The sequence below is a fragment of the Gorilla gorilla genome, chromosome 4, assembly GCF_029281585.2.
Source record: "Gorilla gorilla gorilla isolate KB3781 chromosome 4, NHGRI_mGorGor1-v2.1_pri, whole genome shotgun sequence".
Lineage (NCBI taxonomy): Eukaryota > Metazoa > Chordata > Mammalia > Primates > Hominidae > Gorilla > Gorilla gorilla.
Genome location: NC_073228.2, coordinates 54,652,143 through 54,677,503, shown reverse-complemented (window position 1 = coordinate 54,677,503; position 25,361 = coordinate 54,652,143). Strand labels below are relative to the sequence as shown.

Sequence of the window (25,361 nt, the reverse complement as noted above, 5' to 3'; positions counted from 1 at the left end):
AAATCAGAAACAGGAGGGTTTTTGGTTTTTTGTTTTTGTTTGAGACAGAGTCTCGCTCTGTTGCCCAGGCTGGAGTGCAGTGACACAATCTTGGCTCACTGCAACCTCCGCCTCCCGGGTTCAAGCGATTCTCCTGCCTCAGCCTCCTGAGTAGCTATAACTACAGGTGCCTGCCACCACGCCTGGCTAATTTTTTTGCATTTTTAGTAGAGATAAGGTTTCACCATGTTGGCCCAGCTGGTCTCAAACTCCTGGTCTCAAGTGACCTGACCGCCCTGGCCTCCCTAAGCGCTGGTATTATAGGCGTGAGCCACTGCACCTGGCCTGGACGAGGATTTTGAAACCAGATCAAGTAAGAAATTCATTCCTTCATTCATTCTGCAAACATGTACTAAACGCCCAAAATGTATCAGATGTTGTTCAAAAGTTAGGGATTCAGTGTTGAATAAGCCAGACAAAGCTACTGCTTTCATCAAGCTAACTTGCTAGTGAAGAACGACAACTAAAGAACCTGATAAAGACACTGAACTGAATGTCAAGAGACCACAGAACTAACTCTGGTTGACTGTTCATTAACCATGCATTTGTTGTTAATATAACTTTATTTAAGCTTCAGTTTCTTTAGCTATAAAAACAGACCCAACAAACACACATACACTTTTAAAGAGAGCTAAAAGAGGCCAGGCGCAGTGGCTCATGCCTATAATCCCTGCACTTTGGGAGACCGAGGCAGGTGGATCACTTGAGGTCACAGTTCAAGAGTAGCCTGCCCAAAATGGTGCTGAATGGTCTACTAAAAATACAAAATTAGCTGGCATGATGGTGGGCGCCTGTAACCCCAGCTACTTGGGAGGCTAAGGCAGGAGATCACTTGAACCTGGGAGGTAGAGGTTGGAGTGAGCCAAGATTGCATCACTGCACTCACTCCAGCCTGGGTGACAGAGTGGGACTCGGAGTGGGACTCTGTCTCAAGAAGAAAAAAAAAAGAGAGAGCTAAAAGAATAAAATCCCTTCCAATGCCAAAACGATATAAAAATAAAAAGAATTCTAGCAGTACAGAATAACCTTATTCAAATATCTGCAGGGCCACCTGGTGGAAGAATCAGAAGTATTCTATAGAGCTCCAAAAGAAAGAGGATCAATGATGGCTGGAAGTGACAGAGACATGATTCTATCTTGGTCGAAGAGAAAATTTTCAAATAATTAGCTCCTTCCAACAAGTAACTTGTCTCTCCAAAATACAAAATGTTAGTAAAGCCTTGAAGCAGATATTATTTTACTTTGACTGTTTTGCAACAGAACTCCTTGATTGCTACTTCTGAAGCAAGTTAATGGCTCAGGTTTATCAGTCTCAAATCATTTAAGGCAATACAAATGAGGGACAACCCACTGAACATACTCTGTAATACAGTGGTTCTCAGCTGGGGGTGATTTTGTCCCCGAGGGGGCATGTGGAAATGTTTGGAGACATGTTTGGTTTTCATGACTGGGAGGTAAAGGGGGGTAAAGGGAATATTGGCATCTAGTGGGTAGAGGCCAGAGATGCTGCTGAATATCCCACAATGCACAGTACAGCCCCCTATAACAGAGTTATCCAGTCCAAAATGTTAATAGTGCCAACAGTAGGAAACTCTGATGTTAGATATTATCTGTAAACCACTTATTATATATATTTGCCTGTGTTGCCAGACTCCACACCACCTGTAGTGAGTTTTTTTTTTTTTTTTTTTTTTGAGACAGATTCTTGCTCTTGTTGCCCACGCTGGGGTGCAATGGCGCCATCTCAGCTCACTGCAACCTCCGCCTCCCAGGTTCAAGCGATTCTTCTGCTTCAGCCTCCTGAGTAGCTGGAATTACAGGCATGCACCACCACGCCTGGCTAATTTTTGTATTTTTAGTAGATATAGGGTATCGCCATGTTGGCCAGGCTGGTCGCTGGTCTCGACCTCCTGACCTCAGGTGATCCGCCCACCTTGGCCTCCCAAAGTGCTGGGATTACAGACGTTAGCCACCGTGCCCGGTGTTGAGCTCTTCATTATGCATTTTCAAGCAAAAGCTATAAGCCTTTTGCTTGGAATCTCAGTGAGGGGAAGTGCTGTGTATGTTTAGTTCATCATGCTTCCCTGGCAAAAAGTAGGTCAATACTTCCATACTGGTTATCTGACTGTTAACTCACCAAGTTTATGAGGGGTGAGATTTTACCCTAACAGCCATTCAAAACCTAAAATTTTCTTATTCTAAAAATTGTTTCATATTAAATTTGTTATTTATTTTCTCTCCTGGAAATATCAGCCCGAAAGCTGTCCTTTAGTCATTATGTACAAATATACATACATATAACATTTCAAAAACATAAACAGCTTAGGAATGATTTTGAAAATTAAATGTATATTGATATTTTCAGAAAATAATTAGAAATAAAAACTAAATTCTTATTACAGGTATCCTTGGGCCAAAAGAGGAATCCTCTCTAGTTATGGCTTTTTGGTAAAATAATATGTAGCTCTGAGAATCAGCTTATAACTAGGGCTAAGAAGTAAAATAACTTCTAAGTGTAGAGAACATATTCAGACTACCAATCAAATTTTACCTCTGTTCAAAATAATCATTTACTTTCATTTTTAGTCCTTATTCACAGAAAATTATGGGCAGCTGGTGAAGTGGATATTGAAGTTAAATAGGAAGTGAATATTAACCTCCCACCAAGCCCTATTATTGGAGGCCATTAATTTTCTACCAGAAAAGGTAGTAAACTTAAAACAAAAAAGTCAAATAAACTTCTAATTTCCCAGAAGATCTCTGGAATCAACAGGTCAATAAATAACTTTTAAACAACTTATTTCAAGTAGTTTTTAAAGATTTTTTAAAAACGTCTTGTAAATAACATTTAAACAGCTATTATTTATGCTTACTTCCAATCAACTTATACCTGTATTGAAAATTTTTTCAACTTAAAAAAAAATGAAGTACTTGGCATTACAAAAAGTCAACTGAAAGGTAACCTTGCATTTTAAAGTTTACTTAAGGAAACATCACTGCCATGATCTTTTGGCTATATTTTTTAGGCTCAATAATCCCGAAATATATGACATAAAAAACTTCTCTATTTGAACATCTAAGATAAACAATCCTCAGGAATAATTACTGACAACTGGATAAGAGTGAACCACAACTGTATAAAACCAAAATATTTTACTGACTAAGGGGACTTGGAAAAAGAGAAGCATGCCAGGGAGGAAGCTGTTTACATTATCTCCTAACTGTGAAATGACTAACTTACTAGATAAAACCAACAGGTGAAGACATGCTATATTTTCAGTTGAAATGACAAGATGTGACTATAATGGTTAACTATACACAGAAAAGTCAAAGAAACCAAGGACTTTTCTGATATAGTTACAATGGGTCATACTTACAGCCACAGAAGCCCACTGCCATGCAAAACTGTGACTGGTTGGCATCTGATCATGTCAGCGACAGCAGCCAATGATAGAAAATAAGAAGCAGAAGACAAAGCACCATTAATCAATGTCAAGAGTTGCTCTTGTATAATACTCTTGCTATACATAAACCCCAAAAAATGACTTCCACAATCTTATAATTATCTTTTTAAATTGATTCCATAGGAGTTTTAAATTCCATATTAAGAGTAATAATCTGTGAGAACACCCAATTTTAAGTCTGCTTTTTATTAAGTTTAGAGTCAAATGTCAGTATCAAAGTTCCTGTCATTTGTAAAACCTCAAGGCATATTTGTTGAAATATAAAATATTCTTATTTTAAATACAAAAACTCTAAATTTTATTCGTTTCCTATGTGTAATAGCCACCATCCAATGAGCTAAAATGTGCATTAGCAGCAACATTCACTCTAACCCAGGAGTCAGCTTCCCTTACTCATCCCCAAAATGTGAGAAGCTAATCAAAATATTTTCGTTCAAAAGTTTTAAAGAGAAAAAAAAACTTTAAAAACAGAAAAAAAAGGTGACATTCATTAAGACTTTCAGTGTTTTGTGAGAAAATTTATCTAAGAAAAGTTAAGTTCAACTCATGGAAACAGTGGAAAACAAACATTATAATCTAGTATTCAACAATATCCTATATACAACATACCACAACATTTAGAGGAAATGAAGGACCCATTCAATTCTCTAAAGTAACCAAAGCAGCAGGAATGGGATAAAGACACTAAAAAAATGCAATAGAAAGGAGGTGAGATTCAAAATTCGTGATTTATCTTACCGGTGCCATGTGTATTGCTGGGTGTGCTCCACAACCTTGCACTGCTTTATGAAGTGTTTCACCAAACATATTTTGAAGTTTAACCGAGTGACAATACACAGCATCAATCTTAGGCCACCAATCCAATGCCGACTAGAAAAAAACAAAGACCATAAGGAAGAAAAAGTACAAAATTACATGAATTGTATGCTCTGTTTATCACTGTAGTTTTAAGTTTTATCCTTTTGTCGGGAACTTTCTAAGACCATGCAAACACACACCATGATTTCCAAAGTCTTCAAACAATGTCTTTAATTCAAACACTAACTCATATATATTATATTATAAAACATAATAGTGGGCACGAGACAAATTGCCCACTTCAGGAGCATGTGCATGTGAGACAATCTTTTCTCAATGATAAGCCAGTGAATTTGAAAAATAAACTCTTCAGAGAGCTAATCTGTAGCCAATCTTCTTCTTTTATTTTTTTTAAGTTTAATGTTTTACAATTTCTGCAACACATGCATACATGGCATATATTTTCCCAGGTAAGAATGCTATTATCAAAGCTTTAAAAGTGATTAGTGGTTCAATACCGTATTAAAAGTGTATGTGGAAAACCATTACTTATATGTTTACAGACAACAATGATAATTACAACACGAAATCAGTAAATGAAATAAAACTATTAAGTAAACCTATAATCTTAAATTGATATGCAATGATGACATGATACATGGGAGACTAACAATTACCATAAACAAAGACAAACTGATCCTAGTGAAATATTTTTTAAACAATTATTTTATGTATTTTCTATTTCAATTTAACCTGTTTAGCTCTGATGTCTACTTTTTAGGGCCTATTTTATTTGGAAGTATATCTTTAACTTTAAAATGAATGATTTGATATATTATTAAAAAATGACAATTGTGAAAATCACTGTATCTTTAAAGTCTATCATTTAATACAAAACTGACTGGATGAATTTTCACTACATACGTAGAGTATGCATTAAATGACCTAAAATGCAGGCTTCTAATTTATAATACTCCAGATGTTTATAAAAAATATCTGGAACAATAATACATTCAAATTGTAGATAAGAGAGATTGAATAGCCTCACATCTCTCACATCTCATTCCCACATTTTTTCTTATTCAAAACTAAGCTAATTGAAGTCTTGACATTTTAATTTCTTCACTTGGAATTCTCAGAATATTTTGAATAGCATCAAGTTATATTACCTTAACCCAAACTGTGGATTACAAATCCTGTTCACCGGATAGTAAAATATAAAACCAACTTATGATACACATTTTGAATACTGAACTCATTCAGGGAGGAATCCCAAAACTGGGAGGGAAGAAATGCTTTTTTGGGACAGTATGGTTGTTTACATTTTTCCCTCAACTCCTACTTTATTTAATCTAGTTCCTACAAATGATCAATTTTTAGTCTGATAGTATAATGGATTCCTCCAACTCTCAGCAACTTTGACTTGCCCAAAGCAACCAATGCAACTTGATTTCTTATACTTACTAAATTATACAGCTTGTGTTAATCAGCCTAAAGTAACAAAAAGCTGAATAATAACAAAGTCACTGAGTGAAGGGTCTTCCCTACCCAACACATCTCATAAGATCTTGTCAGAAACTGATTAAGAAAGGCATCCCATACAACATCCTATTCAAATTACTCTGTCTTTTTTTAATAGCTTTTGAAACTGTATTGTGGTACCAGGTGCACCATATAAAATAACTTCAGGCTTAAGATTTAGTAATTTTCATAGTTTTCATTTTTCATAATATATTCATTTTAAAGTAAAATATACATTTTCAAATAAAATAAGCATGAAAAACTAGACATCATGTGGTTGGCAAAAAAGTTTAGTATTTTGAGCAGTTACTAAATGTGCCCTTCCTGAACACCAGTCAATTAAAGTAGACTTACTCTTTTTTTCCTTGGAAATACCATGTTTATAGCCAAATGGCAACACTTAACATTGATATGGACAAACTATGTGGCAATTCCTCAAGAGATTTAAATAATTTTCAAATGCCTTGGAAATAATTCCTTTCAACTACAACCTCTCAGTAGAAAGAAATCATCTCATTTTCAGTATGTGAACTATCCATATGTAAATTACGATAAATTGTCGTAAGGAAAAAAACAGAAATAAGTAATATACCAGCTATAGCATGTACCAGTGATGGCTAAGATAACTGGTTCATAAGTGTGTATATTACTTTTTAAATTTCCCAATTACATATCTAATTTAACCTAAAGGAAGTCTATGAAGATTATGCATATAACATAGATCTTACAACTATAATTCATCTCTTATGGCACATCATAATAAAAAAGATGACGGTACAACTGCTATTTTAGCAACTGCTAGGAACCTGCATTATAATAAGAATCAAATAGTGGATATATTCTAAGATTTTCTAAGAAGAAACACTAGAATATTTTAGATCTAAACTCAGTACTTATGAACTGAGTATGAGTATGTTTCACAAAAGTAGAACTCCAAACACCTTACTACTTCTACACAAACCCTCAATACACATCAGTAAAACTTTTATCTTACTTGAGAATGTGATGCTTTAAAAAAAAATGTGTGGACTGGCTAAAGAACCATGGGAGAAGAGAACTTATGAGGTACACTGAACCAAGAATCATTAGAAAAAAAATTTACACTATGAATGAATTTAAGATCAGAAGTCCACATATCTAAGAATAATTTCCTGTGATTTTTCAAGACAAAAATATTGCCATAATAAATGTCTTCAATGAAACTCTAAAATAGGCAATCTCATAAATTTGTATATTCACTTTATAAATAGTCCTTTTCAACCAAAAGAGTACTTCAGATTCAATAGCGATTAGCCTCAAACCAACGGGCAAAATATCCTAACGAGAAACAATTTCCCATGCTATCTATAATAATAAAGTGTCACTACCCAAGGCATAATTTAAAAAGATACTTTGAACTAATATTTATGTTCCTTTTCAAGCTATTTCATTGAAAAGTTATTGATACTTAATATTTAAAAATTAGTCGATGTAGTTTTTTTTTTATAAAAACAGATTTTCATATAACTTGATCTCTGATACAGACGCACTCCACCCTCCACACATGCAGTGCTCATTAGAGTAGAAGAGGATGCACAGCCACTTTCACCAAGTACACTGAGGCATGCATGAAGCACCACTCCAGGCATGCTTGGAACCCAGAAAGGAGCAGCTCAGCCACTTACAGCAGTGCCAAGTCCATGCTTGAAAGTGCTCTATGTAGTCAGTTGTAGACAAAAATATTTCACAATTAAAGTAACTAGCCACAAAGTATCAAAAAAGTATATATTTGGGTTTATTATATACAAATTTTAAGCATTTATGCAAAGCTATCCACTCTCTGAATATTTTTAGTGTTCTGAGCCACAGCAGAAAAAAGCAATAATGTCTTATTTCTGAGTTACACATAAACTTGAGGGGGGAAATCATCTTTTTTTTTTTAATGGCCTTGAAAGTAAACCTTGAAGGTACAATGCCCTGGCTCATTATGCTGACAAAAGTACAGTGACTTTTTTTAAAGTTTTTAATACAAACATACCTTATTTACAATCTTCATTAAACTCTCCCTTTTGGAACAAAGCATATTCAATGTTACTTTCACCTACAATTTAACTCAGTGATACTCAACTAAGGGAGGAGGTATCATTCCCTCAGGCATGTTTATTTGTTCATAATGACTAGGGATGGGGAGATGCAGCACAACTGGCATTTAATGAAATGAGGCCAGAGATGTTAAAGGTCCTGCAATGCCCAAGGCATCCTGCACAACAAAGGACTGTCCTCCCAAAATGCTCACTAAACACCTGCTGAGAAAAATTAAATGTGTCACCAAATAGCTTTATCAATAGTTAATTTTCCACCGCAGGAATGGATAGAATATGGGCAGTATTTATTTTAAATAAATACAACATCCAGGGCAAATGAGGTGAAGGGTTATTTTCAACTCACCAGAGGCACAGTCTTAAAATGGGATTTGATTATAAACAGGTCAAATATACTAAGTTATCAATGATTACAGCCTCCTTTAAGGAAGGAAAGCATCAACCAATTTACCCATAAATGTGAGTATCATTTGATAAAAGTGGAACAATGGAAAATAACACCTGAAAACTTTCAAAATAGGGTTGTTCATAATTACAACAACAGAATTTTAAAAATCCACAGTCCAAATCTGATAAAGTTTTGCTGTCTATTTAATGTCTCCACGTCAGACAGAGTTGAAGGTTTCGCAAGTACCTTTTAATGATTTCACTTACTTTGTCTGATATGCTTTTGTATCTTGTGAATACCTACTTTAAAGTATGTTAATATTTCATTTTGTTTAAGAAAAATGAAATTTTACACTATGAATGAATTTAGGATCAAAAGATTTAAAAGTACCATCAAATATAGTCCCATCATTTTGTCAATGTGCTATACTAGACTACAACATAAATACTATTACTTTTAACTTAAATGGTAAGGTGGCAAGTCAATGTATCAAATGCTGTAAAAGGGCTAAGAGTATTCAAATAATATGTTTGAAAAGCTTTGGCATGAAAATTTTAAATTGTATTTTCAGTGACATTTTTCTCAAGGGCTTCTGATCTGAATAAAACGTTTTAGATTTAATCTTTCCAAAGCATCTTATTAACTCCATCTTCCTTAATATGGTCCCTTCGGACAAGACTTAATATGAAAAATATAAATATTTATCAATTATCAAATAGAATCACTGTGGAGAAATTTTCCTATTTCATACATCTAAATTCAGAACCTTTTTGAAAACCAGGAGTGCATTTCTTAAAAAGAAATTGCAAAGAAAAGAAAGAAAAGAAAGAAAAAGTTTTTTTAGTAATTTAGCAATACCTTTTGGACTTACATTGGTGATGATTCGATGGAGTGAATTTACCAGCACATAGTGAAATGTAGAAGGTGAATTCTGAGCCAGGCAGATCTATAGAAAAAGAAAAAAAAAAGCAGATTATTTCTATGAGAAAAATACTCAGTAATACAAATGAAGCCAAAAAGAACAGCAAATAGAAAGTTAAAAAAAACACTGAGTTTTTAAGGTCTTGAAACGAACATCAATACATAATAGTGAGAAATACAGATAAAAGTGAACCTATTAATCTCTATAGTCTTTTTGTTTATAAAGGATAACAACGTCAGTAAATACAGTTAGATAAAAACCAATGCTCTCACCTTAAAGTGTTGGTTGTTGTGAGCGCTTATACGAAAGCAAGAAACAAGGCAGTCAATCATTAGATCCACATCTGCAGGCTGACTGCCTCTTGAGAACGGCTTCTTGGATTAAAAAGCAGGTTCTATAAAAACCCCAACAGAAAACAAAAGCCTTTAAATACCCATGCAGTATTTCTTTACTAACATGTAATGACATCAACACATTACCCACACAAATGGCAGTAAAATCCAGCTGCCAGAAGAAGCACAAAGCACCCATACTGTGGTTCATCAGTCTGATACAATTCTTCCTATACCATATATAGGTTCCTTTCAGGCCCTAATTGCCAAATTATTTTAAACCCAAGTCTGTATATTTATGCTCATTTAAGAAAATGGTGTTTTCTTCATATTCTCAGTCCATTTAGGCTGATGAACACAGTAACAACAAAAGCAAGTCCTATGAACTTATCAACGAAGAATCAGAACTTTAATGTTAGCAATTATCTTTGACATAATACTTATGCTAGAAAATTCATTTAATTTTCTTAAAGTTTGTAGTAGAGAAAGAATAAGCATGTTACCTTAAGATCAACCACCATGGACTGAACAAGTAGGAAAATGACAGAGTTATCTTCCCAACTGATGTAAGTACTTGCTTTACACAGTTTGACACAGGCAATTGCAGCACTTTCTGTCAGCTGCCTACTTCCTCCATGGCCAGCAAGAGCTTCTCGTAGACTGTCCAGAAATAACTTCTACAGAATGCAAATATAGCAATAAGATAATATATGAAGTTTCTTCTATTCCAGATGTACCTAATATTATAGCAAATTAACAGCCTCTAAAACTCATACTATAAAGAATGCTTAATTTCTATTTGTGGTTTTCAATTTCATAATTTAAGTAGTGGTCATCATTTAAATGTTTCTCAAATTTAAAAAAAACCTTTTTCTATTTTCTTTATTGAATTGTTAAAGGAATACAAAAAACAGTCCTTCCCAAACAAGCTGTTTTATGAACTTTTTTTTTTTTTTGTCCCAAGATGGTGTCTTCCTCTGTTGCCCAGGCTGGAGTGCAAAGGCACGATCTCGGCTCATTGTAACCTCTGCCTCCTGGGGTTCAAGCGATTCTCCCACCTCAGCCTCCAGAGTAGCTGGGTTTACAGGCGCCTGCCACCATGTCTGGCTAATTTTTGTATTTTTAGTAGAGACAGGATTTCACCATGTTGGCCAAGCTGGTCTTGAACCCCTGGGCTCAAGTGATCCTTTTGCCTTGGCCTCCCAAAGTGCTAGGATTACAGGCATGAGCCACCACGCTTAGTCTTCAACTTTGAATTCAGCTGATCATATCTTCTTTTTGATATTTAAAGTCTAAATATTATACTATCTTGGCTCTGGTCTATGATAAACTGTTCCACCCTTTTCTAACACTCCAGGTTATATTCAACCTTCAGCCTTCTAAATAAGAATATATTCAAGGCTGTTCTGTTGCTCTAAATTTGTTTCTCAAAAAAAATTACCTACTCTTGTGATGTCAACCCCTCTTTACAGTTCATTAACAAATGTCTTCCCTTGGCTTTTCTCCTAAATGAATGCTCAAATGTAACATGTCAAAAACTAAACTCACCCAACACCAGCATAATATATTCTTCCAAGTGTACATGGAACATTCTCCAAAACAGACCATATGTTAGGCTACAAAATAAGCCTTAATATATTTAAAGAAATGGAAATCATACAAAGTATGTTTTGTGATCATAATGGAAATGAAAACCCAACAGCAGATAAAAAACTAAAAAATTCACAAATATGTGAAAATTTGTGAATGTTAACTAATAGATCAAAGGAAAAAATCACAAAGGAAATTTGAAACCAACGTGAGACAAATGAAAACAAAAACACAACATACTAAAACTTATAGGATGCAGTGAATGCAGGGCTAAAAGAAAAACGTAAAGCTGTAAACATTTACATCAAAAAATAAGAAAGTTCTCATTCAATAACCTAACCATATACCTCAAGGAACTAGAAAAAGAGTAAACTACACCAAAGCTAGCAGAAGAAAGAAAATAATAAAAATCAGAGTGAAAACAGAGAACAGAAAAACAATGGAGAAAAATTACAAAACCAGAAGCTGATTCTTTGAAAAAGTCAACAAAACTCTAGCTAGATCGGTTAACAAAAAAATAAATAAATGAAAGAGAGACAGAGAGAAAGAACACCAAATTACTAAAGTCAGATATGAAAGTGGTGACATGGCCAGATGCAGTGGCTCATGCCTGTAATCCCAGCACTTTGGGAAGCCAAGGCAGGCGAATCACTTGAGGTCAGGAGTTTAAGACCAGCCTGACCACCATGGTAAAACCCCCGTCTCTACTGTAAAGAAGACAAAAATTACACAGGCATGGTGGTGCATGCCCGTAGTCCCAGCTACTAGGGAAGCTGAAGCATGAGAATCACTTGAACCCAAGAGGCGGAGGTTGCAGTGAGCCAAGATCTTGTCACTGCACTCCAGCCCGTGCGAAAGAGCAAGACTCTATCCCCCCCCGACCCCCCCCACACAAAAAAGAGGTGACACTACTGATTTTGCAAAAATAAAAAGAATTATGAGATGATACTATGTAAAACTGTATGCCAACAATTTGGATAACCTGGACAAAATGGACAAATTTCTACAAACACACAATCTACCAAAACTAACTCATGAGGAAATAGAAAATCTAAATAGAACTATAACTAGTAAAGAGGGATTAAAGCAGAAATCACAAAGCTCCCAAAGGAAAGGCCAGGACCAGATAGCTTTCACTGGTTGATTCCACCCAACATTTAAAGAATGCTTCTCAAACACTTCCAAAATATTAAAGAGAAGGGAACACTTCGCTTCATTAGTTCTATGGTCCAACATTGCCCTGATACCAAAGCCAGACAAAAATACTACAAGAAAACTACAGACTAATACACCTTAGGAATATTGATGAAAAACTCAACAAAATCAGCAGCTTATTAAAAGGATGACACACCATGACCAAGTGAAACTTACTCCAGGAGCACAAGATGATTCAACAATGAAAAAATCAATGTAATATACCACATTAATAGAATGAAGAAGAAACTCCACATGATCATCTGAATCAATACAGAGAAACCACTTGACAAAGTTCAACACCTTTTATGATAAAAAAACACTCAAGCTAGGAATAGAAGGAAATTTCCTCAACATCATAAAAGCCATATATTAAAAACCAATAGCTAACAACATACTCAATAGTGAAAGGTTGAAAAGTTTTTCCCCTAAGATCAGGAACAGGATGAGGATGCCCACTTTTTCTTCTTCTATTTGGCATAATACTAGAAATTCTGGACCGAGCAAGTAGGCAAGAAAAAGATGGAAAACTCATTGAAATTGGACAGAAAGAAGCAAAACTATGACTATTCACAGATGATATATATGTAGAAATCCCTAAAGATGACACATACACACCAAGAACAAGCTGTTAGAGCTAATAAATTCAAAGTCACAGAATACAAAATCAGCACACAAAAATCAGCTGGATTTCTAAACATTAGCAATGAAAAACACAAAAAGGAAATTAAGAAAACAATTCCACTTATGATAGCATCCAAAATAAAATATATAGGAATTAATCAAGGAGGTGAAAAACTTAATAAAAAACTATAAAACATTGCTGAAAGAAATTAAACATAAATAAATGGAAAGATAGCCCACGTTCCTAGATTGTTAAGGTAACAATATTACCCAAAGCAATACACAGATTCAGTGCAATCTCTATCAAAATCCCAATGGTATTTTTTTTCCAAAAAAAAAAAAGTCCAGGCGCGGTGACTCACGCCTGTAATCCCAGCACTTTGGGAGGCCGAGGCGGGCAGATCACGAGGTCAGGAGATGGAGACCATCCTGTCTAACTTGGTGAAACCCCGTTTCTACTAAAAATACAAAAAAATTAGCCGGGCGTGGTGGCGGGCACCTGTAGTCCCAGCTACTTGGGAGGCTGAGGCAGTAAAATGGAGTGACCCTGGGAGGCGGAGCTTGTAGTGAGCTGAGATCATGCCACTGTACTCCAGCCTGGGCAACAGAACGAGACTCCATCTCAAAAAAAAAAAAAAAAGAAAAACTCATCCTAAAATTCATATGGAATCTCAAAAGAGCTGCATAATAGTCAAAACTATCTTCAAAAAGAATAAAGTTGGAGAACTCACACTTCTTATTTGAAAACTTACTACAAAGCTACAGTAATCAAAACAATGTGGTACTAGCATAAGCACAGTCATACAGACCAATGGAATAGAGAGCCTAGAAAGAAACCCTCACACATATGACCAATTTTTGACAAAGGTGCTAAGAGCATTCAATAGAGAAAGGACGGTCTTTTCAACAAATGATGCTAGGAAAACTGATTATCCACATGCAAAAGAATGAAGATGGACCCTTTTCTTACATCATATACAAAAATGAACTCAAAATAGATCAAAGACCAAAACTTAACAGTAAAGCTATAAAACTCCTAGAAGAAAATATAGGAAAAAAAATATTTTCAACATTGGATTTGGCAAAGATTTCCTGTATAAGATACCAAAAAAGCACAGGCAACAAAAGAAAAAACAGAGAAACTGGACTTCATCAAAATAAAAACCTCTGTGTATCAAAGGACACTATCAAGAAGATGAAACAACAATCCACAGAGTCGGAGAAAATGCTTGCAAATAATGTATCTCATAAGGGATGAATAACCAGAATATATTAAAAATTCCTATAACTAAGAAATAAAATAAAATTTAGAGCCTTACAAATACTTTACAGTTTTTTTAAAAACTGAAAATAGATGAACCAAGCCATTGCCTCAAGAAATAACAGTATAAATAAAATGAAAGCTAAAATTAATGAAACAGAAAAATTTAAATGCTAGGAAACAAAATCAAAGCCTAGGTTTTAAAGACCAATAAAATAGTAAACATGAACGAGGAAAGAGAAATGAGTAAACGGTTACAAACATGGATACTAAAGATAATTATATGAGAATATGGAAATATAATATAACCTTTATATAATTGTACAAGTAAAATATGTATTATATACAACTCTGCACTGATAAAATTGAAATATATATTTTCTAGCAAAGAACAAACCATCACAAGTGACTTTAAAAACAACAGAAATTCTTCAAAAAATCAAAAATAAAATAACCATATGATCCAGCAATTGCACTTCTGGATATATATTCAGAAGAATTAAAAGCAGGGTCTTGAAGTTATTTGTACACCCATGTTCACAGTAGCATTATTTATAATAGCCAAAAGGTGGAAACAACTGAAAAATCCATTGGCAGATAAATTTAGATAAATAAAATGTCGGTATATACATACAACGGAATATATCACTCAGCCTTAAAGAGGAAGGAAATCCTGACATGCTACAACATGGATGAATACTATTTCAGCCACGAAAAAAGAATGAAATCCTGTCTTTCAAGGCAACATGAATGGAACTGTAGGACATTATGCTGAGTAAAATAAGCCCATGTCAAAAAGACAAATACTGTATGAGTCCACTTATATGAGGTAGTCAAATTCACAAAGACAGAAAGTAAAAGGACGGTTGCCAGGAGCTGAGGGTAGGGAAGAATGGAGAGCTGTTTAATAGATACAGAATTTGTTTTGCAAGATGAAAAGGTTTTGGAGATTGATTGCACAACGATGTGAAAGATAGTGCTACTAAACTGTATGCTTAAAAATGGCTATGATGGTAAATTTTATGTTATGTGTATTTTACCGCATACAAAATTTTAAAAAGAGACAGAAAAACTACACAGATCCATAAGGGAGCTCAAATAAAAGGTGATTAATGAGTTATTTTAAATAGGCAATAGACAGATAGGCTAGTTCTAGAAATAGCATAAGAAACCAGTAGCAGTACTTGACTTAGGAAAAAAAGTATAAACTGAAGGTCAAGAGTGAATAGCAAGCTTACTTTTCCACTGAATTCCCTTCCTGATGTACAGTGAAAATTTCCATTATGTCAATTTATTTTTTTCTTTACAACTAATGATAAGCAAAAGTCAAAGGAAATCTTAACAGCTTCTAACCTTGATGATTTTACAATGATTTCTATCTAATCAGATAATTTCTATTATTTAAATTATTCCGGGCCATAGAAAAGACTGATAGTTCCCAAATTCACATTACTAATTTGGCACAAATAACTGTTAGAATAATTAGTTACTTTCAAAAGTGATAATGCGTATTATGTTAAATATACATATTTTTTAAGCATCAGAAAGCTGAAGCACTGGAAGGAAATGTTTTATTAAGCAACGACCCAATATATTTGCCAATAGCCAACCAAGTTTACCTCACACACACACAAATGAACATACTAAAAGTAAAGATTTCCAAATATATTTCAGCTCCAAATTTAAAGTGAACATTTAAGTAACATCGAAACTATCTGACTGGATACAATTCAGCTCTAAAACTAGAGTTCAGGGCCCTTTATCTTTTGTTCATTATTAATTTTAAATTTTTTGATGTATTAATATTTATGAAGAACATAGTAACGTTTTCATAGCTATACAGAGATCAAATCAAGGTAATTAGCATACCCATCATCTCTTACCATTTCTTTGTGCTGGGAACATTCAACATCCTCCTCCTAGCTCTTTGAAACTGTGTAACATATTGTTAATTACAGCCATCTTACAGTGGTATACAACACTAGAACTTACTCTTCCTATCTAGTTGTAATTTTGAATCCTTTAAGAAATCGCTCCCTACCCTCCCCGCACCCTATCCTTTCCAGCCTGTAGTATTCTGTTCTACTTTTTACTTCTATGAGATCAACTTTTTTTTTAGCTTCCGCGTATGAATAAGAACACGCAGTGTTTAATGTTCTGTCCCTGGCTTATTTCACTTAATATAATGTCCTCTAATTCAATCCACGTGCCTCAAAATACAGAATTTCATTCTTTTTCATGGCTGAATACTATTCCATTGTGTATATATACCACATTTTCTTTATGCATTCATCTGTTAGATACTTAGGATGATTCCATATCTTGGCTATTGTGAATAGTGCTGCAATAAACATGGGGGTACAGATGTCTCTTCAATATACTGATTTCCCTTCCTTTGGATAAATATCCAATAACGAATTGTTGGATCACATGGTAGTTCTATTTGCAGTTTTTTGAGGAACCTTCACACTGTTCTCCATAGTGGCTGTACTAGTTTACATTCCCGCTAGCCACATTTAAGAGTTCACTTATCTCCACACCTTTGCCAGCATTTGCTATTTTTTGTCTTTTTGATAGTAGCCATTCTAACTGGGGTGAGATGATATCTCACTGTGGTTTTGATTTGCATTTCCCTGATGACAGTATACTGATGTCAAGCTTTTTTAAAAAATATATCTGTTGGTCATGTGTCTGTCTTCTTTTAAGAAATGTCTATTCAGGTCATTTGCCCATTTTTTAATTTTTTTTTTTTTTTTTTTTGCTGTTGAGATGTCAGAGTTCCTTGTATATTCTAGATATTAATCCTCTGCTGGATACATACATTGCAAATATTTTCTCCCATCCTGTGGGTTGTCTTTTCGCTCTGCCAGTTGTTTCCTTTGCATTAACGTTAATTTTTTAAAGGAAAGTAACTTAAATGCTTGACAATATGGAATTTAAAATATGGCACATTCAAGCTGGGTACGGTGGTGCATGCTTATAGCTGTAGCTATCTGAAGGCTGAGGTGGAAGAAGATCCCATAGGCCCAGAAGTTTGAGACCAGCCTGGGCAACATAATAGCAAGACTTAGTCTCTTTTTAAAAAAAGGGTATATTCAATTTAGGGAACACCATACAGCAGTTAAAGACGATGACCTAGATGAACAATGGTTCTCAAACTTTAATGTGCATCACGATCACCTGAAGGACTTAATAAAAACTGCTGTTTTTAGTGAGAAACTAAGTATTTAGTTAGAAACTAAGAACTGGCATTTCTCACCAGTTTCCAGGTGACGCTGACGCTGCTGGTCTAAAGACCACACTTTGAGAAACACTGAGCTATATACTTCTCTGTCTAGCTCCCCATCCTCATAAAAATGTAGAAGCTAGACTGGAAGAATACACATTTAACCCTTTGCAGTGGCTGTCCCTGGAAAAGAAAAAAAAGAAATTAGTGGGATTTTTAATTAAGTCAGAATTTATGGAAGTATTACTTATTCACAATTTTTAAAAGCCATGTGAGGACTAAGCTCTGATTTTTTAACTTGCCCAAACTCCTACCTAAGCGGTCTAGGGAGTCATGCCCTACAAACCATAAATTCTCATCAGATGGGTTTTATTTGACACTATATATCGTGACTTACTTTTCAATCTGACTCTGGCATAACATTATGAGACAAGGAAAAAATATTTAGCCCCAAAATATATTTCCTTGCCATACCTTGAAATTGCCGTGCAAAGTCTCCTGTGGGGAAAAAACATCCACATTCTATAGAGAATCCCCTTTTCCCTTTGTTTTCCTTCCTTCCTTCCTTTCCAGATCCAGGAGATAATCGACTAAGAGCCAGGCACCCTTTTAGGTCTAATAAGAAACATTTTACAACCTTCTCTCTCTCTGAAGTCTGCTGAGAGATTCCTCTGCACAACAAAACCTGGTCTCCACAATCCTTTATCTTAACCTGGACATTCCTTTCCATTAATCCCAAGTCTTCAGACAAACTCAACCGTCAACCAGAAAACGTTTAAATTTACCTATGGCCTGGAAGCCCCCACTTTGAGTTGTCCCACCTTTCTAAACCAAACCAATGTATTTCTTAAATGTATCTGATTGCTGTTTCATGCCTTCCTAAAATATATCAAACCAACCTGTATCCCAACCACTTTGGGCACATGTTCTCAGGACCTCCTGAGGGCTGTGTCACGCGCCATAGTCACTCGTATTTAGTTCAGAATAAATCTCTTAAAATATTTTATAGAGTTTGACTCTTCGTGGACACATATATAAATTTCTTAAAAGATGAGCAAAATACAAAAATGTTAATAGGAATATGGGGAACTGTTATATTCTTTGTACATTTCAAGTACTTCTTTTTTAAAAAAGATACTATAGTCAAAAGAAACAGGTGATTGGAAAAACATTTACAGACTAAAAATGTAGGATTACTGTTCTTAATATACAAAAAGTTCCACAAATTCATAAGGAACTGGAAGCAACATAACAGAATAATAGGTAAAGGAAGTCAACAGACACCTGCAAAAGAAAACATGCAAATGGCAAAGAAACATATGAACTGTTTTCAAACCTCGCTAACCTTAAAAAGAATAAAAATTACAATGAGATACTATCTTTGTTCTCAACATTTATTTGAGAATTTTTATTAGTGCTCTCATTTGGAAAATTAATGTTTAAGTCATTAATACTTTTTTCTTTTATCACTTATTAAATATGAACTTTCAGAATAGTCATGTAACCACAACCATGATCATGACATAGAACATTTCAAACATCACAATCAATCTCCTACTGCTCCTTTGCAATAAATTTCCTCCCCTAACTCCCACTCCTGGCATCCACTGATCTGCTTTCTGTCGTGAATTTTGTCTTCTCTAGAAGTTTTAAGAAATCATATAGTATGTCATCTCTTGAGCCTGGCTTCTTTCGCTTAGCATAATATTTTTGAGATTTACACACGTTGCCAAGTCAGTAGTTAGTTCCTTTTTATTGCTGAATAGTATTCCACAGTTTCAAAGCATCACCACTGGTTTATTCATTCACCAGTTGACGGACATTTGGGCTGTTTTCAAATTTGCGCTATTATAAATAATATGTATACTCGAGTATACATCCTTGAGTGAAGGTATATGCCTTTGTGTGATTTTTTATTTTCATATTATAGGTACACAACATAATTTTCATTTTCTTCAAGATTGTAACTTGCCTTCAACATTTTTATCTATGCATTAATATTCACAGATATAAATGTTTAAGTCTATACACATATTCTTGTTCCTAATCTTATGTTATCATTCTATGCTTGAAAATTTACAACATATTTTTAATGCTAGTATCTACTGTTTGCTTCCTTTCTGAATGGCATTTTTTCAGCTTTATTGAGGTATGATTGAAAAATAAAAATTGTATATATTTAAGGTGTACAACATGATGTTCTGATAAACTTATACATTCTAAAATGAGTACCACAATCAAGGTAATAACATACCCATCACATCACACAGTTTACCTCTGAAAGAGAAGGTAAGAATACTTGAGATGAGATACTATCTTACCTTATTAGTGTCGCAAAATTTTGAAGATTGAACAACAGCTAATCCTGAAAAAATGCAGGAAAATAGGCAATTCAGTGGGGATGAAACTCTGACCTGCTGCAACTATTGCGGAATGTAAATCTAGTAATAACTATTACAAATTTTAAATGCAAATGTTCTTGACACAGGAACCCCCAGTTTTTAGATTCTAGTCTATAGAATTAAGAGCATCAGTTAACAAGGCTATATGAACAAGATATTTACTTAAGGCTTAGCTATAGTGTCAAAAAACTGAAAACATCTGAATATCCACCCATTCAGTGAAATGGCTGAGTAAATGAGGCTCGTTAGTGTAACAGAATGTTACCTAATACTGAAAGGAATGTGTTAGATCTCTATCAACTATTTTGAGGAACAGCTAAAATATTTTCTTAGATAAATAACGATGCAGAGTAATGTACATAAAATAATTTCATTTTAAAATACAACCACCACCACCACCCTATGTACGTATATTTTGCATTTGAATACATGGGTAAATAGATGTGAGTGGAAGGATACATCCCAGCCAATAACACTAACCAGCTCAGAAGGAATGTGAGTAGAAAAGGGTGAGAATACTATTTTATTTTTTATTTTTTGTTTGTTTTTTGAGATGGAATGTCGCTCTGTCGCCCAGGCTGGAGTGCAGTGCCATGATCTCAGCTCACAGTGACCTCCACCTCCCAGGTTCAAGCAATTATCCCTGGCTCAGCCTCCAGAGTAGCTGGGATCACAGGAGCCTGCCACCACGGCCAACTATTTTTTTTTTTTGTAATACATTTTAAAAAATACATTTGTTAGCTAGGTGCAATGACTCATGCCTGTAATCCCAGCACTTTGGGAGGCTGAGGCAGGCAGATCACCTGAGGTCGGGAGTTCGAGACCAGCCTGACCAGCATGGAGAAACCCCATCTCTACTAAAAATACAAAATTAGCCGGGTGTGGTGGCGCATGCCTGTAATTCCAGCTACTCAGGAGGCTGAGGCAGGAGAATCACTTGAACCTGAGAGGCAGGGGTTGCGCTGAGCAGAGATTGTGCCACTGCACTCCAGCCTGGGCAACAAGAGTGAAACTCAGTCTCAAAAAAAAAAACAAAAAAACAAAAAATCTTTTTAATCCAGAAAGATTTAAAAATCTAAACTTTTAAATCTAGAAAATACCAGAAAAAAATTAAAAAGCATACTTCAAAAATCTTGGCACCCGCCAGACAAAAAGGTAACATGCTGAATGATTCCATTTGTATGAAATGTCTAGTTTAGAATAAGTAAATCTATAGAGAAAAAACTAGATTACTGGTTGCCAAGGGCTACGAGTGAGGCGAGAGGAACAGGGAGTGATTACTAACGGGTTTCTTTTTGGGAAGATGACAATGTTCTGCACAGAAACAATGGTGATGATTGTACAACTTTGTTAATGTACTAAAATCGCTGAATTTTACACTTCAAAAACATAAATTTTATGGTATGTGAATTATATCTCCATAAAATGAGTAATATCTTCTGGGAAGAGAGATCTGATCAAAAAAGCTAGGAGACAAAAAGGAACAAGGCTGAGGTGACTACATGCAAATTTTAAATATCTATATAGTAAAAAGAACTCATAAAGTTTAAAAATGAAACCAAGTAAAAATGTACACATATACCCTTACAAATCAATAAAAGACAAACAATTCAATGGAAAAATCAGCAATTCCCTGAAGATACACAAATAACCAGTAAACACTTAGAAAGCTACAGTTGTGATTATTAAAACGTAAATTCACTCGAGTACTACTGAATCTATAGCTTATTTATTTATTTCTATTTTTCCAATAAACAACAAAACAAAACAAAACACCCTACTGTATTAGTCAGGGTTCTCTAGAGGGACAGAATTAAGGGAATATACACTTATATAAAGGGGAGTTTATTAAATATTAACTCACATGATCACGAGGTCCCACAATAGGCTGTCTGCAGGGTGAGGAGCAAGGAGAGCCAGTCCAAGTTCCAAAACTGAAGAACTTGGAGTCTGACGCTGGAGGGCAGGAAGCATCCAGCACAGGAGGAAGATATAGGCTGAGAGGCTAGGCCCGTCTCTCTTTTCACATTTTTCTGCCTGCTTATACTCTAGCCACACTGGCAGCTGATTAGATGGTAGCCACCCAGATTAAGGGTGGGTCTGCCTTTCCCAGCCCACTGACTCAAATGTCAATCTCCTTTGGCAACACCCTCACAGACACACCCAGGATCAATACTTTGTATCCTTCAATCCAGTCAAGATGACACTTAGTATTAACCATCACAAGTCCACCCGTTGTCAACTTGAACCCATACATATCTCCTGAGATCATACATACTCTTCAAATAAAGATAATAAGGTCATAATTATGCCTAACATAATACAACTATCCTTCATACAACCAGAAACACACCTATCCCAACCCAAATACTAAAAGTTAACAATACTTAAATGCTGATATGAAGTCAATAAATCTTAAGTCATATGATAAAAGAAAAAGGAAATAAAATGAAGATATTTTCTTAGTACAGGTGTATACATGCACAAACACGTTTTTAACAAAAGGAGGAGGAAATACTCATGACAATTACAGTCCTTGTTTCTGCAGCTGGTCATGCAGTCGTAGCTGGTATTGATGACCACCTTCTTCTACTAGCCATTCTGTATTCCCTTTACCTTCAGCAAGCACCTCAGCAAGTGGTAGTTTTTTTCCTGGTAGAGTGACCCAAACCTTCATTCCTGAAGGGTCTGGGTCATTTGTAGTCCTGCCTGGATGGGGCTATTGTAGTTTCCCATTTACCTTAATCACAGGGCATGGCAATACATGGTAATACTAAAAGACGCCCTAATGGATCTCCATGCATACTCTTCTTTACCCCCGCTGTGGAGTAGTAGACTGATTTCATCTTGATAGTCAGGGTCAATCACCCCAGCCAACACTGTAACTCCCTTCTTAGCCTGTTGACTTAAAGATAGGAGGAGCCCAAAGTGTGTCCAGGTGGCAATCTTAACTTCCAGTTTAATGGAATTGCTGTTGTGTCTCCTGGTGGCAGCGTTCCTCCCTCTGGAACTAAGACCTCTAGGCCAGCAGAACATAATGTCTCAAGAAAGGGAAGAAAAATGTTCTAGTGGATCACTAGGGGTGATGGTGAGTGATTCCCGGACCCGGGAATTCTGGCTATGGGAGACAGTACCATATATTGGACGCTGATTCAGAGCATACACAGCCTTCTGGAAAACTTTGCTCCAGCCCTGCAAAGTACTGTCTTCTAGTTGGCATTGTAACTGTGACTTCAAAAGGCCATTCTGCTGTTCTACCAATCCAGCTGCTTCAGAATGGTGGGGAACATGGCAAGACCAGTGTGACGAGGCACACTGGCTCATGCCTGTAATCCTAAGCACTTTGGGAGACCGACGGGGGCAGATACAAGGTCAACAGATTGAGACCATCCTGGCCAACATGGTGAAACCCCATCACTACTAAAAATACAAAAATTAGCTGGGCGTGGTGGCACACACCTGTAGTCCCAGGTACTTGGGAGGCTGAGGCAGGAGAATCGCTTGAACCCGGGAGGCAGAGGTTGCAGTGAGCCGAGATCGCGCCACTGCACTCCAGCCTGGCAACAGAGCAACACTCCATCTCAAAAAAACAAACAAACAAAAAACCAGTGAATTCCATGAGCATGAGCCCACTGCCACACTACTTTAGCCATAAAGTGAGTGCCTTGGTCAGAGGCAATGCTGTGTGGAATACCATGACGGTGGGTAAGGCATTCTGTGAGCCCATGCATGGTAATCTTGACAGAAGCATTGCATACAGGATAGGCAAACCCATATCAGGAGTAAGTGTCTATTCCAGTGAGGACAAATTTCTGCCCTTTCCGTGATGGAAGAGGTCCAATGTAACCAACCTGCCACAAGGTAGCTGGCTGATCACCCCGAGGAATGGTGTCATATCAAGGGCTCAGTGTTGGTCTCCGCTGCTGGCAAATTGGACACTGAGCAGTGGCCATAGCCAAGTCAGCCTTGGTGAGTGAAGTCCAAGTTGCTGAGCCCATGCATAACCTCCATCCCTGCCACCATGGCCACTTTGTTCATGGGCCCATTGGGTGAGGAGAGGGGTAGCTGGGGAAGGAGGCTAAGTGGTATCCACAGAACAGGTCATCCTATCCACTTGATTATTAAAATCCTTCTCTGCTGAGGTCACCTGTTGCTGAGCACTCACATGAGATACAAACATCTTCACAGTTTTTAACCACTCAGAGAGGTCTATCCACATACCTCTTCCTCAAATCTCTTTGTCACCAATTTTCCAATCATGCTTCTTCCAAGTCCCTGATCATCCAGCCAAACCACTGGCTACAGCCCATGAATCAGTATATAATCACACATCTGGCCATTTCTCCTTCCACGCAAAGCGCACAGCCACGTGCACTGCTCAAAGTTCTGCCCACTGGGAAGATTTCCCTTCACCGCTATCCTTCAGGGATGTCCTAGAAAGGGGCTGTAGTGCTGCAGCTGTCCACTTTCAGGCGGTGCCTGCATATTGTGCAGAACCATCTGTGAGCCAGGCCCTAGTCTTCTCTTCCTCTGCCAACTGATCATAAGGAACTCCCTGAGGCTATCAGTATAGGTGGGGAGACAGAAGGTAGAGTGGCATGAGTGGAGACCATGGGCATTTGAGCCACTTCCTCATGTAACTTACTTGTGCCTTCAGGACCTGCTTGAGCCCGATCGTGTATGTACCACTTCCATTTGATGATGGAATGCCGCTGTGCACAACCCACTTTATGGCTAGATGGGTCAGAACGCACCCAGTTCACAGATAGGCAGTTCACGTCACAAGGTGACTTGAAGACCCACAGTCAAACATTCAGTTTCCACCAAAGCCCAGTAACAGGTCAAGAGCTGTATCTCAAAAGGAGAGTAGTTATCTGCAGAAGATGGCAGGGCCTTGCTCCAAAATCCTAGAGGCCTCCGCTGTGATTTACCTATGGGGGCCTGCCAAAGGCTCTAAACTGCATCCTTATCTGCCACTGACACTTCAAGCACCATTGGATCTGTTGTGTCATACGGCCCAAGTGGCAGAGCACCTTGCACAGCAGCCTGGACCTGTTGCAGAGCCTTCTCCTGTTCTGGACCCCACTCAAAACTGGCAGTCTTTTGGGTCACTGGATAAATGGGCCAGAGTAACACACCTAAATAAGGAATGTGTTGCCTCCAAAATCCAAGTAGGCCCACTAGGCATTGTGCCTCTTTCTTTTTTGTAGGAGGGGCCAAATGCAGCAACTTATCCGTCACCTTAGAAAGAATATCTTGACAGGCCCCACACCCCTGGAGCCCTAGAAATTTTACTGAGGTAGAAGGTCCCTGAGTTTTAGTCGGATTTATTTCCCATCCTTTGGCACCCAAAGGTCTCACCAATAAGTCCAGTGAGTTTGCTACTTCTTGCTCACAGAATCCAATCAGCATAATATCATTAATGTAATAGACCAGTGTCATATGTTGTGGATTTGAAACGTGACCAAGGTCTCTCCAAGTAAGATTTGTTTATATAAATTAGAAAACTCTAGCAGTTC

At 36.5% G+C, this 25,361-nt stretch overlaps 1 protein-coding gene across 1 annotated transcript in view; it reads right to left on the bottom strand.

Annotated features, from left to right (window-relative positions):
* LOC129533810 (neurofibromin-like) overlaps positions 1 to 25,361 on the bottom strand; it is a 122,862-nt gene that overhangs the window by 60,279 nt on the left and 37,222 nt on the right. Inside the window, 6 exon segments of the mRNA XM_063705966.1 lie at positions 3,417 to 3,461; positions 4,242 to 4,373; positions 9,163 to 9,237; positions 9,486 to 9,589; positions 9,592 to 9,607; positions 10,049 to 10,222. Of these exon segments, the coding sequence (XP_063562036.1) occupies positions 3,417 to 3,461; positions 4,242 to 4,373; positions 9,163 to 9,237; positions 9,486 to 9,589; positions 9,592 to 9,607; positions 10,049 to 10,222 (546 nt within the window).